Source organism: Sorex araneus, chromosome 1, assembly GCF_027595985.1.
Source record: "Sorex araneus isolate mSorAra2 chromosome 1, mSorAra2.pri, whole genome shotgun sequence".
Taxonomy (NCBI): domain Eukaryota; kingdom Metazoa; phylum Chordata; class Mammalia; order Eulipotyphla; family Soricidae; genus Sorex; species Sorex araneus.
In genome coordinates, this window is record NC_073302.1 from 203,961,361 (window position 1) to 203,980,306 (window position 18,946).

General features: G+C 38.7%; 1 protein-coding gene across 1 annotated transcript in view; it reads right to left on the bottom strand.

Moving 5' to 3' along the window:
• RIF1 (replication timing regulatory factor 1) overlaps positions 1–18,946 on the bottom strand; it is a 60,982-nt gene that overhangs the window by 30,595 nt on the left and 11,441 nt on the right. Inside the window, exons 9-16 of the mRNA XM_055132190.1 lie at positions 14,009–14,160; positions 6,772–6,886; positions 5,949–6,122; positions 5,619–5,729; positions 4,063–4,125; positions 3,734–3,834; positions 2,213–2,299; positions 1,633–1,703 (exon numbers count right to left, since the gene is read on the bottom strand). Of these exons, the coding sequence (XP_054988165.1) occupies positions 1,633–1,703; positions 2,213–2,299; positions 3,734–3,834; positions 4,063–4,125; positions 5,619–5,729; positions 5,949–6,122; positions 6,772–6,886; positions 14,009–14,160 (874 nt within the window). The remainder of the gene's footprint in view (positions 1–1,632; positions 1,704–2,212; positions 2,300–3,733; positions 3,835–4,062; positions 4,126–5,618; positions 5,730–5,948; positions 6,123–6,771; positions 6,887–14,008; positions 14,161–18,946) is intronic.

Sequence of the window (18,946 nt, forward strand, 5' to 3'; positions counted from 1 at the left end):
GGATTTATTAAAGTTAGCATATAGCAAATGTAGTATCTAGCCAATCAAATCTGTACTGGCTCTGACTTTCTCCTCAACTAAAGTTTTCAATGAAGCAAGTACGAATCAGAACTGGCCATAGATATGATGTCTGTACACTGTAGTGAGGAGACACTCGAAGACTAGAAAAGCATGGGTTTCAGGCATCAGATCTCCACTACATAGCATCAAAATGCTAAACAGATGAATCTTCCCTTTCATCTAAAAACTGGCCCACTGTAACTATCACAGGCTGTTACAGGAATCAATTTTAGCTGATGTATATATCACACTTGAAGTTGAGACTGGAACGGTAATTGTAAATATATGCCCAAGATTCTTTATGTAAATATCATTCCTTTGATTTTCATGACTTCATATAAAATAGCAAGTAACTGTCCTAGCTACTGCACAGATTTGTTAAGAAAAACCAGCATATAATCTAAAGAGAATTTCAAAACTAGAAAGTAATTAGATAGTTTTTCTCTTTGTCCAGTATCATATATTTTGATGCTGTCTCTGGGCGATCAATGGCTAGAAACCATTTGGGGGTGAAAGTGTGGGAGGTCTGGGCCGTATCGGACTGTCCTCAGGAAGCTCTCCTGGCAGTGCTTGGGGGACCATTTGGTGCCCGTAAGTTTATACTGGGATAAGCCGCATATAATAAAGGGCCTCAACCCCTATACTATCTCTTCAGCTTATTATTATTATTATTATTTTTTGCTTTTTGGGTCAACCACTGCAATGCACAGGGGTTACTCCTGGCTCTGCACTCAGGAATCACTCCTGGCGGTGCTTGGGGGACCGTATGAGATACTGGGAATCAAACCCGGGTCAGCCCCGTGCAAGGCAAACGCCCTACTCCTATGCTATTGCTGCAATCCCAGGGCTTATTATTTTTAATTCCCAGTTTTAGCTCCAAAAAACTTAAAAGGTGTTAGAATTAGGTTAATGCAATTCTGAAGTCAAAGGTCAAAAGGAGCTTGAGCTTATTAAACTTAAGTTCCATTAAACTTCCCCTGTGCAAATCAAGGTGGATGACAGTAACAGTAAGTTTTTGTTTCTTCCCTTGTTTTTTTAGGAGGTTGGGGGCTAGACCCAGTGATGCTCAGAAATTACTCCTGGTTCTGCACTCAGGGATCACTGCTGGCAGTGCTCGGGGGAGCATATAGGGTGCTGGGGATCATATGGTGGACCATACACAAGGCAAGTACCCTACCAGCTGTATCCAGCCCCAATGGAAGTTTTCACGGATAATATATATATGTACAGTGATTGTCCCTCTCAGAGAGCCCGGCAAGCTACCGAGAGTATCCCCCCTCGCAGAAGAGCCTGGCAACCTCCCCGTGGCCTATTCGACGTGCCAAATATAGTAACAATAACAGGTCTCATTCCCCTGACCCTGAAAGAGCCTCCAATCGTTGGGAAAGATGAGTAAGGAGAGGCTGCTAACATCTCAGGGCTGGGATGAATGGAGACATTACTGGTGTCCACTTGAGCAAACTGATAAACAATGGGATGACAGTAATATAGTGATACACACTCAAAAAATTATCATGTTACTTAATAGCTTTGCCAAAATAAAAAAATAAAAAAAGTTTCATCTTAAATTACCTTTCGTCTTCTATACCATATTCCAAAAGCTTGCCGAAAATTAACTGAATTAAGAACAAAGCGGGAGTTCCCTAAGAAAAAAAAATGAAACATTGCAATTAATCTTTTTATAGGTACAATTGTTAGGCATCAATGAAATGAAATGTTCTTAAATTTGAGAAATGATGCCATCACCTAAGTGACAAAAATGAAAGCAAATAAATATATTTCCAGAAAACAAGAAAAAGTCAAGTTCCTTATATTTTACTCATAGCTGTTCCATCTACATGAGCAAATTAAAATTGAGTACAAACATTAAAACAGTAACTTTAAACTTGCCAAAATAGCAAGCCATTTCAGCATAATCCAATATAGAAATAGTCCCAAAATTTATCTATTATTTTATATATACATTTTTGAGCACTGTTTAAGGAAATAGTTCCACTTATTATTATCATTATTATTTTTTTTTTAGCAATCAGTATATCCAAATCCCACTCAGAAATTTACAATCTAAGTTTTACTGTTTTAAAAAGAGAAAACCCTGGGATTTAAAAAATAAAAAATTAGTTTCCATCATCATTACATTTAGGATACTTGCATTAAGAATATCCATATTAGCAACCTGATACGCTGGCGAACCTAATACTTTCTGTGGAAGTCCTTTTATTGTAATTTCCATGAGGACCTAAGGGAAAGATTTTTATTATATAAATTAGTCATTAAAAACTGTAGTTGGCAAAATTCTAGTACTTACATAGTCATCACATCACTGTAAGTAATATTTACTAACATATTAACACTAGTATAGAAATAGTTTAGCACAAAACTTAAATACTTTTATATGAGTTTAAAATGTCTAAAGAGGGGGCCGGAGGGATAGCACAGTGGTAGGGCATTTGCCTTGCACACGGCCGACCCAGGTTCGATTCCCAGCAACCCATATGGTCCCTTGAGCACCTCCAGGCGTAATCCCGGAGTGCAGAGCCAGGTGTGACACCCCACCTCAAAAAAAAAAGCAAAATAAATAAATAAAATTAAATAAAATGTCCAAAGAGCGGATGGAGATATAATAAAGAGGATAAGGCACTTTCCTTGCATTCAGCCAACCTTGGCACTGTATGTGGTCCCAAGCACCACCAGGGATCACTCCTGTACAGCCAGAAATAGTCCTGAGCACCACTAGGTATGGCCGGAAAACAAACCAAAAAACTAATGTTTTCCGTGGGCTACAGAACTAGTACAGTAGGTAAGTCTTTTTGCTTTACATGCAGCTGTAGCCACTCTGGTTCATATCTCTGCTACAATATGGCCCAAATGCACACAACAACCCCCTCCACCTCCTGCCCAAAGAACAAAAATATCAGAAGCTCCAAACTCATCCAAAATCAGAAATATATTCATCTGCTATTTTTTTTTGGGGGGGGGAGCTGATTTATTTTGGGGCCACACTGGCCAATGCTCAGGGAACCAAATGGGATGCCAGGAATCAAACCTGGTCGGCTACATGCGAGGCAAGAGCCTTACCTGCTTGCTGTACTATCTGGCCCCTGAATTTACATTTCATCTGAATTTATATTCTTCAAAATTTCAAGTTTCATGTCCTTTAGTGCATTTTCTCTAAATAGTTTAGTGTTTTTCTCATCACACTGGATTTAGGACGCCTTTATAGTCACTTATATACTACAAAAGTTCTAAGTGATTCCAAAGTCAACAGAAGAGCCATCTTTCTAAGACTAAATTGCTGATAAATATTTGATATGAAAATGTTCTCTGGGGACCTGAGAGATAGTACAGCTGATAGGGGGCATGCCTTGCACACAACTAACCTGGGTTCCATACCCAGTACCTTATATGGTCCCCCAAGCTTTCCTACCAGTAGTGATCCCTGCGCACTGCCAGGTGTAGCTCATAAAAAAAAAATTTTTTTAATTTAAAAAAAAATTCTGCAAGAGGTCCTGAGCAGAGTCAGGATTAACCTGAACACAGATGGGTATGGCCCTAAAACCAAAAATAGCAAAACAAAAAAGTTCTCAAATTTCAAAACATGTAAAGTATCTTCAATACAAATTTAATTTCAGAATATAACTCTGGAAGTCCAACAGTGAAGGACTATACTTACCAGTATTTTAGATACAGGAAATACTTCCGACTTCACTATGCTTTCCAAAGATTTCAGTAAGACGGTCAAAACCTCAGAACCTGGTCTCTCTCTCTTGTTACCTATCCAATAAGAAGGTGTGGTACGTATAGTTCTAAACATTTTTCAGAATGGAATTTAATATTTTTAAGGGAAAAGTATTTAATTAGCTATAAAGTAATTTTTTTCAAAGTTAACAAAACTAACTTTGCTGGTCAAAGTCTGAAAAGTTTCTAAATGATTTTAAATTTAATATATAAAAGCCAATATTTCACTAATTATAAAAATCATCTCATCAGTAAAATGCTTACCCGATTCAATAACTGATTTCACCATGCTTATTAGCTCTTTCCAAATTGCATTGATTACTACATCTGTTAAAGAATGAAAAGCATAAGTACTTTATTTTAATTCAAGAAAAATAATTTTTTATCTTACTGTTATTTTTTCAAAACAGTTGTTTTTTCAAAAACAGGAAAGATAGCTCAGGGATCAGGGAAGCATATGATATTGAAGGGGAAAAGCATAAATATTTAATGAAACAGACACTGGTATAAAGACTCCCCTTTTGCTGTATATAAAAAAAAAATAAACTGAGTAGTAGCAAATAATTTACAATGCAATCATTAGGATACTATAATCATCTTTTAAAGAAAGGGTGTATGTAACCAAGGATGTTTCTTTCCAAAGAACTGTTAACATAGTAACAGATCATGTAACTCGGGATATTTTTTCTGTATTCCCATTATTTTTTATCTCCTATTTTAAATATCTATTAAGACCAAAAAAGAAATTCTTGATTGGGAAGGGTATTAGAAAATCATTTTGGAAAAAAGAACTTCTGGGATGCATTACACAGCAAACTTTCAAAATGTTTTCCCTCTCATTTGCTAGGTGCAAGTATTTGGGTATAAATGCTGAACAGAGGGGCTGGAGCAATAACACAGCGGGTAGGGCGTTTGCCTTGCACGCGGCCGACCCGGGTTCTAATTCCAGCATCCCATATGGTCCCCTGAGCACCGCCAGGGGTAATTCCTGAGTGAAGAGCCAGGAGTAACTCCTGTGTGACCCAAAAACAAAAACAAACAAACAAACAAAAAAAAATGCTGAACAGAGCCTCAATTTGAATCACAGTTCTGTAACTTGACTATGTAACCTGGCATATATTACTGAAATTGCTACAAAACCCAAAACCTCATCTACAAAATGGACTGTTAACAGAGGTTACTGAGAGAACAGTGTAGATAACCTTAGTCACAGGGAATACATTCCAAGACCTCCTGTAGGTATCTGCAAGGAGTGATCCTGAGCATGTCAGATATGACCCATTAAAAACAAAAAAACAAAAAACTGCTTGAGGTTTGAAGTCCAAGTCCAAAGATGTCAGCAGTGACTTCTACATACATAATCCTTTCTTCTTGTCCTTACTTATTGAAGACAGTCATGTTTATAACTAAGGTACAATAAAGAATTCCATCAGAACAGTTAAAAACAAAAGTGTACTAAAGCTATCATGAATGTGTCACCTCTTAAAATTTGTTTCTGGGTCACAGACAGTGAGGCTCAGGATCTGCACTCAGGAATCACTCCTGGCAGGGCTCAAAGGACCATATGGGGTGCTGCATTCAAACTCGGGGCAACTGTGTGCAAGAAAGCACCCGATGCATTTTAGTATTTCTACAGCCTCACCTCTTAAATTTCTTACTGTACCTATTCTGAACAGAACTAAACTTGGCAGATTAAACTGGGCAAGAGGGAATGACTACTATGTACTTAAAATTTACATAATAACCTGATTCACAGATAATTTATTTACTATTTTTAAATGTAGGTTTCAACGAATAAGAAACTAAGTTTAAATATTTACCAGAAGCATCTTTTCCAACTGTAACAAAGCTGTCCTGAACAGCAGAGATAAGTGTATTCGCATGTTTAGAAACGAAAGAGGAGCTGCCGATTAAGGAACATTCCAGTGGCTCTAACAGAGAAAAAGACAATTATGCAAAACAAATTATGACAGAATATAAAATGTAGGTAAAGTGTTAGGTTTCCTATTAAAAAGTTTTACATTAAGCTCACACAATTAGAGAACATTTTTTATCTGTGGAAAAGTACAACCATTTCCCAGGCTGATTTACTATATTCTCATTGTGAATTGTTTTACTACTGAAACTTTAAAAAATAACTAATTACATACCTAAGCTCAGTACAAGTTTGTTTTTCTTAGCAAAATTCAAAACTTCTGGACCCAACAAAAAATGAAGCAACATTTCAAGACCCAGAAGTTGAATAGATGGGATTGTGGCCATTCCACCAAAACTTGAACTGAGATTCATCCGGGTAGATCCAGGGGATCCATATGGTGAAGCACCTTCATTTAAAAAGGGGGAGAAAAAAAAAAACCTAAATAATTTAAATTAGTAATTTAAATTAAAATTAGTTACTCAAAAGAATGTATTTAACTACATTTCAATGAACGTACCCTTTAAAAAGTTTGTTTTTAAATGAAAGCTGAGAGCTGCAAATTGAGAGCAGCTGTGTATAGCCCACCAGCACTCCTAATTAATAGTATTAGTTTAGTAGCATATCACTTAAACTAAGGTAAAACTGTTGGGAATTAATCCTTACCCTGAAATCTTAATATGCAGGCATTCTGGAAACAGTATTTTAATTTTGACTCAGAATACTAAAGAAAAGAGCAACTTGAAAATTTTATTTCACAAGTATACATAAAGACACTTTTTATTAGTGGGAAAAAAGGAACTTTCCCATTGACAACAAATTACAATGGTAATTGTAATATGAAGAGTAAGTAATATGTAATAAGTGTGTAATATGAAAAGTAAAACTATATTAACAAATTTGTTAAAGGGAGCTTAAATTGTAAGCGCCTCATTTTACATATGAACACCAAGCAAAATCCTTTTTAAAAAGATTTGCTCCAGAGTACTGTATGGGCCACCAAGAAACTGAAACAAACCAAAGATGGGGGAGAAGAGGATGGTATGTCTATCTCTTACCTTTGTGTGCAGGAGATGAATTCAAAGCTGGAGAAGTACCTATGCGAGATGAATTGCCTTGAGGTGAAGTACTAGAATCAACACTTATTGTGCTTTGAATCAGAGGCACACAAACCTATTTGGGTAAAAACAAGCTGCACATGTAATCTGTCTTTTTTTTTTTTTTTTGCTTTTTGGGTCACACCTGGCGATGCACAGAGGTCATTCCTGGCTCTGCACTCAAGAATTACCTCTGGTGGTGCTCAGGTAACGATATGGGATGCTGGGAATTGAACCCAGGTCAGCTGCGTGCAAGGCAAATGCCCTACCCACTGTGCTATCGCTCCAGCCCCAAATGTCATGTTTTTTAAAAAGCTTTGCATATTTAAAATTTCTAGCAGCCCGAATATCCTTAACTCTTAAGTTCTTTTGAGATGCTGAATTTTATTGATTGTTATGATACACAGACAAAACCCAGATATTTGGGAAAGTCCAGATTTACAGTGAAATTGCTAAAGTGTATAAAAAAACTTTACTTTTGAATGTCAGATAGAGAAATATAGAAATAACTTCTGCAAAGAAGACAGACTTATGGAGCAAGAGCCATTAGTACAGCGGGTAGGGCATTTGCCTTGCACATGGCTGAACCGGGTTCGGATCTTCAGCATCTCATATGCTCCCCCGAACACTGCCAGAAGTTAATTCCTGAGTGCAGAGCCAGGAGGAACCCCTGAGCATTGCTGGATGTGAACCAAAAAGGGGAAAGAAAAAAAAAAAAGATACTTGAATTTTATTGTTTGTGGCAGAAAATTTCAGATTTACCAAAAATACACCCTAAAAAAATCTGAAGGAAATTGCTTACTTCTCTGAGAACTGATTAAGATTAGCAAACTACAAACTGGTGTTAGCAAAATGTAGGGGAAAAAAATTGCTAGCAGGGCTGAGAACAGTGCAAAGGACTGGAGGAATGCAGGCTTTGCATGCTGACAACCAGAGTTTGAGCGTGGCAACTACATGGTCCTCTGAGCACCACCAGAAACAGCTAGCACTCAGCTGACGCTCACCCCCATTTTCTTTTATGATCCCCAATGCTATCAATGTTCACCTTGAATTAGTTCATGACCTGAAATTTCAAAGTCTAAAGACATTAAACAATTAAAATTTGTAAGAACTGGAGAGAGTAGTGAGTAGGAGCTTGCCTGTACCCACGTTCAATTCCCAGCCCCACAAATGGTTCCCTAAGCTGTGCCCCAGTGTTCCCTAAGGACAGAGCCAGCAGGAAGCCCCAAGCATTGATGCATAAAGCCCTGAACAGAAGAAAATTGTTAAGACTTTGGCAAAAGTTCGTGCATATTTATTAATATTTACTAGGCCCAGGAATTGCTTCACTGTTATGCAGTTTTCAATTTAATTCAAATTTTAATAACCTACCATTAATTTAAAATATTTCAGTATTTCCATATGGATCCTTATCTAGCAGTACCCCAAATCAATGTCCTGCTAGTACCAGCACTCCTGTCAAATGCCCTCTACCCATTCTCTCCATTACCTCTCCCCGCTTCTGCTATGGTCCACCGTATTATTGTATTTTCCCAGTTACAATATTGGTTGTTTTCCACATTTGTGTAAAACTAAACATTAAGTCTTTCACTTCCTAACAACTCTTCACTTACAATTTCCTCAAAGTCTATACATCTCATCACAAAAGGGTCGTAGGATTCTACTGTGTATACACAACTGCCTTACCTGTCACCCACTGATGTACACTTGAACTAAGTCTATTTGATCCAATTAGTAGGGTGCCAGTTGTCCGTGTTTCAGTTTCTTTTATTCTTTTTTAGTTTGAAGCAGTCACATTTGCTTATTTTTGCTTTAATTTCCCTGCCAAAGGAGCTATCTGAGAGCAAGGTCATTTCGCTAGCTGCTTTCCCCCCACTAAGGCATTCTTATGATTTCAAATCTTTTAGCTTAGTCCTTAATACCTTTAATTACTTCATATCGGACCCTCTGCGCCTAAAGACTTTGACTCCAAAGATGTAACACATTCGGGCATCCAGCGCAGCACCCGAGAGCGATGCACTGGGACAGCAAACTGGGCTACAACTCGGTGCTGCTGGGGGTGGATTTTTTTTCCTCCCCACCCTGTCTTCCTGCATGGAAAGCGGCGGGCTGGCGGCACCATGTGGCAGGCGCCATCTTCTGACTCCAGACCCACAGGTATTCGGATTTGACTTTGGGGGCTCCCAGGAACTCATGGGAAGGGGGCGTAACCGGCACGCCCTCGGCCCAGATAAACCCGGAGCCGCTGAGCGCGAATCGGACCCTCTGCGCCTAAAGACTTTGAATTCAGAGACTTCTTACAGCAATGCACTGGGACTGTAATTTCTGGCAGAATTTTCCCTGGACTTTATACAGAAATCCAAAACCGCGCGGACGCGGACTTAACATTTATAATTGTCAGCAATGTGAATCGGTTCCATTTGAACAGGTCTGACTTGGGGGGGAAACTCCAAATAATAACAGTAAGTTTTTGTTGAAAATATTGAAGGTTTTTAATGTAGCAGCCACTTCTGGACTGTGAACTAAGCAAAAGCCCCACGCTGGCCGACGTGGCGTGGCGTACACCATACTATGAGGCGCAGGAAGGGGGGTGAGGGGGAAAAAGAAAAAAAAAAAAAGGAAAAAGAGAAAAAAAAGAGAGAGAGAGTTATGTCAACTATAGTGATTTTTGTGTTGAATTATGGAATGTAATCAGGGTAAAGAGAAAATGAAGTGAAATTCATTAGTTATACAGTGGGGGGTAGGGGGTGGGGGCGGGGGGTATACTGGGGTTTCTGGTGGTGGAATATGGGCACTGGTGAAGGGATGGGTGTTTGAATATTGTATTACTGACATATAAACCTGAGAACTTTGTAACTTTCCACATGGTGATTTAATAAAAATTAAAAATAATAATAATAATAAAAAAATAAAAAATAATAAAAAAAGAAAAAAATAATAATAATTACTTCATATCAGGTGCTAAATAATGAGCAATTTTCATGTTTTACATGTTTAGTTTCCCCAACGCTTCAGTGACTCTTTTTCCTTCACTGCTCATTGCTCCTTTATTGAAATGAACTGTCATACTGTGGACTTATTTCATAACGCTCCATATTGTCCTACTGTCCTGTGTTTTTGTTCCAGTACCATAATAACTTTACACAGCATCATACTACTGTCAGCAGAGTTAAATGTCATCAAGCAGTGTGACAATTTCCATTTTTCCTACTTTCAGGACTGTGCTAGTTATTCAGACTTTTGTTTCCTTGCACATTTTTAAATGATCATTTTCTCAGAAAGTGCTTTTGAGGGCTGGAGAGATAATACAGGGAGTAAAGCACTTGCCTTGAACAAACTTCTGGGTCAATCCCTGGGCATCACTTATGGTCCATCCCCTGAACACTTCCAGGAGTGACTCCTGTGCATTTAAGCACTACAATTAATGGGCCTCAGAGAGATTTCCAAGGAACAGAGGCAGGAGTAGCATTCCAGATGTGGCCCAATACAAAACAGATCACAGAGGATTCTGCAGTCTGGAGTGCATTCGAGAGGCCTGGGTCTGACTATCCACACCACCTGGTACCACAAGTGCAGCAGCAGCAGCAGCACTGAGCCAAGTATAGCCTTACAGCACTACTAGGTGTGGCCCCCAAGTTTAAAACAAAAAAATTTTTTTAAAGATAAATGCCATTGAGGTAGTTGCAGAGATGCATTCAACCTAAGAACACAGTAATATGAACATTCTAGCACTGGTTCTTTCGAGTCATAAAAAATGGGATATGCTTTATGTCTTCTATTCAAACCATCTTACAGTTTTCTTTTTTGTTTTCTTTTCTGTTTGTTGGACTGGAGTGATAGCATAGCAGGTAGGGCGTTTGCTTTACACGTGGCCAGCCCAGGTTTGATTCCTCCATCCCTCTTGGAGAGCCTGGCAAGCTACAGAGAGTATCCCGCCCCCACAGCAGAGCCTGGCAAGCTACCCGCGGTGTATTCAATATGCCAAAAACAGTAGTAAATCTCACAATGAAGACGTTACTGGTGTCCACTTGAGCAAATCGATGAACGGGACGACAGTGCTACAGTGCTTTCCTTTTGCTTGGTGGCCACACCTGGCAATGCTCAGGGCTTACCCCTGGATCTGCATTAAGGAAATACTCCTGGACAGGCTTAGGGACCACATGGGTTGGCAGGCATGGAACCCAGATTGGCTGTGCTAATGTCCTACTATCCCCTGTACCACCTCTCGCCAGTCCCATCTTACAGTTTTCAATATACAGTTTCTTTGCTTAGCTCCTTTGTTAAGAATACTCCTAGGTAATTTTATTCTTTTTGTTTCAACTGTTCATTTCTCCTTCTAATTTTATTTTTGCCTATGGATATGGAAGTTTTTTATATATTGACTTTACATCCTCGTGCCAGTCATAAAGACCAAAAGATCTCAGAACTAAAAGTAGAATGAACTCTAAAATCCAAGATACCAAAATAAAGAAAGAAATAGGATAAAAGTTTATCAGCACCTTTTTTTAAACATTAACAACAAAAACCCACAGAAAAAAAAAAGCTGAAAGTCAGGTTATTTCCAAAACAAAAGAGGCCAAGTTAAGATTAATCACAGGTTTAAATTCAAGCTGGCTACACTCAATTTAGTGCTGCTGAGCTTGAGGTACCAGGTGATGTGGATAATCCCCAATGTACTAAATTTATCTAAAGTTCCACAGAAATTTATACATGCCAGAACAATAGTACAGTGAGGTGCCAGCAATACATATATCCAGCACCACTTATATGGTCCCCTAAACCCTGCCAAGAGTGATCCCTGAGCTGGAGTCAGGAGTAAACTCTGAGTCCTACAGGGTATGGGAAGGGGAGGGAAAAAAGAGAATCTATAAAATCATTAACTGTACTTTTAGGAATGTATTACTAGATTAAATAGTGTTATGTGCCCTGGGGAAACTGGTGAGGAATGATGGTTTTATGAAGCCTAACTATAATGGCTTCCTGTGCTTTGACAAAAATCTCTTTTTTGTAGCCTTCTGGCCCAGGTGTCCGACTTCCTACTGTTGGGCATTCATTAAAAACCTACTAGTTGCAGCTTTCTAAAGGTTGCTGTTGCTGAGGGATGCATTAGAGGCACATGAGAAAATGTTCAACATCACTAATCACCAGGGAGATGCAGATCAAAACAACAATGAGATATCATCTCACACCACAGAGACTGGCCCACATCCCCAAAAACAAAAGCAACCGGTGTTGGCGTGGATGTGGGGAGAAAGGGACTCTCCTTCACTGCTGGTGGGAATGCCGACTGGTTCAGCCCTTTTGGAAAACAATATGGACGATTCTCAAAAAGTTAGAAATTGAGCTCCCATTTGACCCAGCAATACCACTCCTGGGAATATATCCCAGAGAGGCAAAAAGGTATAGTAGAGATGACATCTGCATTTCCATGTTCATTGCCGCTCTGTTCACAATAGCCACAATATGGAAAAAACCAGAGTGCCCGAAAACAGATGATTGGCTAAAGAAACTCTGGTATATTTACACAATGGAATACTATGTAGCTGTCAGGAAACATGAAGTCATGAAATTTGCATACAAGTGGATCAACATGGAAAGTATCATGTTGAGTGAAATGAGTCAGAAAGAAAGAGACAGACATAGAAAGATTGCACTCATATGTGGAATATAATGTAACTGAGAAGTACAAGTTGGCAACGATGCAACTTCTGGCAGATTTCTCTCTGGACTTAGTTACTAAAATACTAAATTACAGAAACCCAAAACTGAGAGGCCGCTAAGTGTGGTCACTCGACCTCATACCTCTTCATCCTCAGCAATGGAAAACAAATTATCTACTGCTTCCTTTTCAGCAGGTCTGACTTTAGGGGAGAGACTCTCCAAACAATAATAGTGAGTTTTGTTGAAATATTGTATGCAATCAAAGTGAAAGTAAAGTGAAATTTATTAGTTACACAGGCAGGGGGGGGCTTAGGGTGGGGGGGCTCGGGGCGTGGGGGGGGGTTGGGGTGTGAGGGGGCGGGGTGGAGCTATACTGGGATTCTTGGTGGTGGAATATGAGCACTGGTGAAGGGATGGGTATTCGAGCATTGTATAACTGAGATTTAAACCTGAAAACTTTGTAACTTTCCACATGGTGACTCAATAAAAAATTAAAAAAATAAAATAAAAATAAAAACCTACTAGTTGCAGCTTTCTAAAGGTTGCTGTTGCTGAGGGATGCATAAATTGACAAAAATTACAACTTCATGAAAAGATGAATAAGAGTATACTTTAAGAGTACAAAATAACTTTGTCCTTTAAAATTACAAAATAATTCTGGAATATAAACCGTCTTTGAATTGACCTTCATGAAGTCTGTAACTGACTTATCTTCCTAAACTTGACATGAACTTAAAATATAATTTTTTTTTAGTCACTGAGAAATTACAGTTATTCATGACTTGGTTTCAGACATACATTGTTTCAACACCAATGGCTTCACTAGTACCCACTTGAACACAAATATTTGGGCTAAGAAATTTGCCTCTTGAAGACAGTTTTAAAAACTAGATAAACTGATTCAACTCTGTACTTAACCTAACTGATTTGTATGAAACAATTTTATCCTCAATTTTATAATACTCTAATTTCTCAATATTCTAAGCCTTAAGACCACTTCAAAAAATCTTAAATAGCTCAAATTGCTGGAGTATACACTTTGCAAGTGAAAATCTGGGTTCAAATCTGGGGACCACTGGGGATGATCCCACAAAACCCGCAGGTGTAGGTCCATATAAAAACTCCTTTATAACACTTTGAGAGAAAGAATAAAGAGGAAAAACATCTTGGATTTTCTTTTTTCTGCTTTTTGGGTCAATCACACCAAACAATGTTCAGGGGTTACTCCTGGCTCTGCACTCAGAAATTACTCCTGACACTGTGTGGGGGACCATATGGGATGCCAGGGATTGAACTCCGGTCAGCCAGGTGCAAGACAAACGCCCTACCTGCTGTGCCCCTACCTTGTGTTTTCTAATTGAAAGGTATTAGCTGTATTATTTCAGGTAAGCTGATGTACCCTTTGAAGGGACATGAATTCAAATTCTGTGTCAGGGACAAGAAAGATCTTTCACATAGTGATCTACTGATTGGTAAGAATTTAAGAACACATCAAAAAGTACAAACTATTACTATTGATACTTGTAAATAATTATACCTGTTCAAAATTAGCTGGAAGGTGAGGTCCAAGTCTCATCAACAAATACCACCAGACTTCTAGTTTTGTTAGTGCTAGAGCTTCTGTTCTCACATGAATGGAACTCAATGGTTGCATTAACAACTTCAGTCTTTTTGCACTACATAGTATTTCTGAAAATAAAAGAAAACACATAAGAACAAACAAGTAAATTTTTAAAATGCATATGCAACAGTCTAGGTTTCTATCAAGCACAGCAAAGACACAGATTAAAAAGAAAATTTTCCAGGGGCCAAGAAAAAAGCTCAAAGCAAGCACATGCCAAGCAAGCATAAGGACAAGAGTTCAATTCCCAGTGCAGTCAGCAAGTATTGGTGATGCTGACAACTCTACTTTGCTTTTGGGTATCCCCAGCAGGAAAGACCTGGAAGGTGGCTCACTCACTGGCTTAGAAAAAGCAGAGAGCAAGGTCCTGAATTTATCCCTGGAGCCATGTATTCACTGACCCAATCCTGTTCAACCAATGTCTGGGAAAAGGATTTTTCCCCTTGAATCATCAACTATTCCTGTACCAACTGAAATTTTTATTGAAACATCCCAGCAGGCAAACAATGACCATGCTTATAAGTAGCAATAGTTACTGGATACTGTCACTGTCATCCCGTTGCTCATCGATTTGTTCGAGCAGGCACCAGTAACGTCTCTCATTGAGACTTATTGTTACTGTTTTTGGCATATCCAATACGCACGGGTAGCTTGCCAGGCTCTCTGCTGCGCAGGCTTGATACTCTCGGTAGCTTGCCAGGCTCTCTGAGAGGGGCGGAGGAATCGAACTCAGGTCGGCCGCGTGAAAGGCGAACGCCCAACCGCTGTGCTATCGCTCCAGCCACTGGATACAGTACCAGGAGCACTTGTACAAAGAAAGCTAACAATGTGGCCAACAATTCTCATTATAACTGGGGAAAAAAGTATGGCGGATTCATTCCATTGATAGCTTATGAGCTGTATCCATTAATGCTACAAAACACCCTACAACACACAGAAATTTTTAAAACAAGACCTCCAGCTTAGCAGACCATAATGTTGCAAAATTACACCCAAACTGCTTTACACTATCCCCTATTTTACAGTTTAACTTTAAAAAAAGTTTGCCCCATCAATAAAAAGTTCTCAGTATCAAAATATTTTTCCCTAGATGTCCAGGTACAGATGAGATGGTTTCATTAGCAAGTTCAACAAAATCTTCAAAAATGAGTCTGGTGAGAAGAAATGTGGCTCAGCAGAGTAAGCACTTACCTTGCATGTGTGAAGCCCTGGGTTTAATCTCTAGCATTGTTAATATAAAAAGACAACCTATGAGCTGGAGAGACAGTGGGTAGAACACCTGCCTTCTACATAGCCGGCTGGTTCAATCCCCGGCACCCCACACGATCCCTGAGCTCTGCCAGGAGCGATCTCTGAGCACAGAGCACAGCTGTGTTGTCTCCCCCACAAAAAATTAAAATGAAGATCTAAACTCTACCCTTACCAAACTTTTTCTTAAAAAAGGAAACTGTCTTGCACAGAGCGGCCCAGGTTCAAAGCCAGGTACTCGATAAGGTTCTCAAGCACCACCAGGAATCATGTCTGAATGCAGAGCAAGGAATAAACCCTGAGCACTGCTGAGTGCTGCCCCACCCCGCCCAAAAAAAGAGCATCAAGCAAGCATTTGACAATTTAATTAAACACCCACTTATTCCAACATTTAATGTACTCAGGATAAAATTAATGTGAACACAATAAAAGCCATAAATGACAAATGTACAATTAATATCGTATTTAATGATGAAAGTCAAAAGACTTTTCTCTAAGATCAAGCAGAAGACAGTTTCTATGATTATCACTACTGCTTACTATTGGAGGTTCTAAACAGAAATCAAGAAAAGAAATCTGAATTCAAAAAGAAGTTTTTAGTCACTATTCAGCCTGAGCAATAGTACAGCAGGTAGGACACTTGCCTTGTGTGTGGTCAACTCAAGTTCCATTCCCAGCATCCCTTATGTTCCCGAGTCTATCATGAATGATCCCTGAGCCTAGCTGGGGATGACCCAAAAACAAAGTAAAGAAAGAAAAGGTTCCTGCTGACAAATGGCATATGCAAAAGACTCCAATAAAAAGCTACTACCAGACTGTTTACTATAGGCAGGCTACAATGTCAGTGTACAAAAACCTGGTATAGTACTATATTCAAATAGTGAAGTAAGTAAAACTATTGCATTTACAATTGCCTCAGATGTACCTAGGATTAAATCTTTGGAGAGTTGAAAGATTTGTACAATAAAAATTCTAGGATGTTAATAAAAGAAAAAAGGAATAGGAAGAGCTTATGTTCATGGACTGTAAATTAACACTGTAAAACTGACCATGCTGCCTGCTGCCTGAAACAACTTACAGATTTAAAGCTATCCCTATTAAATCCCAATGATATTCTTCTAGAAATAGGAAAATTTATAAAAGAACCAAAAGTCTGATAAAGCAATGTGAAGATAAAGACAGGAGGCATTACATGCTCTGTCTTTAAACTATACTATAAAGCAATGGTAATCAAATAGTACAGTATTAAAAAATAGACATAACGGATCAATGGCCCAGAACTGAAAGAAAAATAAGTCAAAAAATAACTGGGCAATTAAATTTTGACAAGGTAGCCAAAAACAGAAAAGAAAGCATTCTCCTCAAAAGAAAGAAAAACAGATTGATTTACACAAGACTAAATCTAGACTATTTCAGACCAAAACCAAAAATTAATTCACAGTGGACTAAAACAAACTTACACCTTAAAACATAAAGGATAACCAGCAAAACAGTCCAACATATTGGCAACTTCAATGATGTCTTAAGACTCAACTCAAAAAACAAGGGAAACAAATGCAAAAACGATTTAAACCAGGAACTAAAGAGAGCTCAAAGGGCTGAACACATGCAAAAGCCTACTTCAATTTCCCACAATACTATTATGATCCAGACAACCACAAATAAATTCCAGGACACAGTGCGAAGTGTGAGCCCTGAGTATACCAGAGGATATTGGCCCTCACAGACCAGAAACAAGTATTGGCAAGATTGCAAAGAAAGAGCAACCTTTAAGTGGGAATATAAAATGGTTCAACCTCTCTGAAAATCAGTACTTAGGGAGGGATTTGAGCCATACCTGGCAGTGCTCAGTGCTTACTCCTGGCCCTGCTCTCAGGACCATGAGATGCCAGGAACAGAACGCAAGTCAGTCAAGTGCAAGGCAAGCACCTTACTCACTGTAGGATTTCCTAGCTCAAAAGGTTTTGTAAGATGCCAAAAATAAGTTTAATTTAAGACCCAGCAATTCCACTCTTAGGTATCTATCCATAATATATATATGTATATATATATATATTTGTACTTATATAAAAACCAATTCAAAAAGTATCTGCATGCTCACGTTTATCTGAAGTATTAATTTACGAGACAGCCCACAATCAATGCAATAGTTGACAGTGACGTAGTGATGGCATACATACACACATGTGTGCACAAGATATGGAATACAACTTTTAAGATGAAATTTCACAATAAAAAATCATAAAGAAAAAAACAACCTCAGCATAAAATGATCCTTTTTTCTTTGGGGTGCAAAGGGTGGTTGTGACCAGGGAACAAATTCAGGATCATAAGACAAAACCTAAAACTAATTCTTTAAAGTATCAAAGTAATAGAGATGTACAACATATAACTAGTCATAGAAGTCAAAATCTGTGTTCATAGGGCTCATCAAACAGTCTTTTAAAAGACTTTCTAAACATCAGATGATGGGACTGCATTCATCAGTATTAGCTGCTACCATTCTGCCATCCCACTACAAACAATGCTACTGTGAGAAAATCAAGCCTAACCACTGTTGTAAAGAAATTCTGAACTTTTATTTATGAGAGGTTGCAGAAAAATTCATATTGCAGATTGCCACTGCCAATAAGCACAGAATAACCTCTTTCAATTAAAGATCTTTTACTCAGTTATGGGTAACAACCTTTTAGTTCTAGGCTCCCATTACTAGTCATCAACCCAAAGAGATGGTGGGCAGGATGTACATCCGGAGATGTTCAGGAATTACTCCTAGCTCTGCACTCAGGAATTATTCCTGAGGGTGCTCAGGGGACCAGAGGGAATGCTGGGAATGGAACTCAGGTGAGCTGAGTGCAAGGCAAGCACCCTATCTGCTATACTATGTCTCCAGTCCTAGAGAAAGAAGGGTCTTTAAAGTGAATTGGCTTGGCTAGAAAATTTACTTCTGTTCTGAATTCCATGCTTCCCACTCTACAACTAAGGCATACTGAAGAGGATACAATTAAGAGACACAATTCTTAATGATTTTCTGGATCTATAATATAATCCCAGCTAGACTCTCTAGGCTCTGTAATTTTTTTTTTTTCTTTTTGGGTCACACCTGGCTCTGCACAGGGGTTACTCCTGGCTCTGCACTCAAGGAATTATCCCTGGCGGTGCTCAGGGGACCATATGGGATGCTGGGAATCGAACTCAGGTCAGTCGCGTGCAAGGCAAACGCCCTACCCGCGGTGCTATCGCTCCAGCCCCCTCTGTAATTTTTTTAAATGATACAGTATTTTACCTACCTTCTTGAACTCATTGTGTTATACCTTAATCAAAAATGTCATGCTTCAACAAACATAGTCCCAAACAGACTTAAAGTAACAGTTCATAAATTAAAGTTATTCCCAACTGAAATCTGCACCTCACAATATTTTTGTAAAGCTTAACAATAAAGCTATTATAGTTAATAAAAATAACCAGCTGACAAAACATATTGAAAAGTGTTAAGGGCCAAAATGATAGTATAATGGATAGAGTATTTGCTTGCACACAGCTGATCCAGGTTTAATCCCTGGCACCCGGTATGGTCTTCTGAGCCCACCAGGAATGATTCTTGAG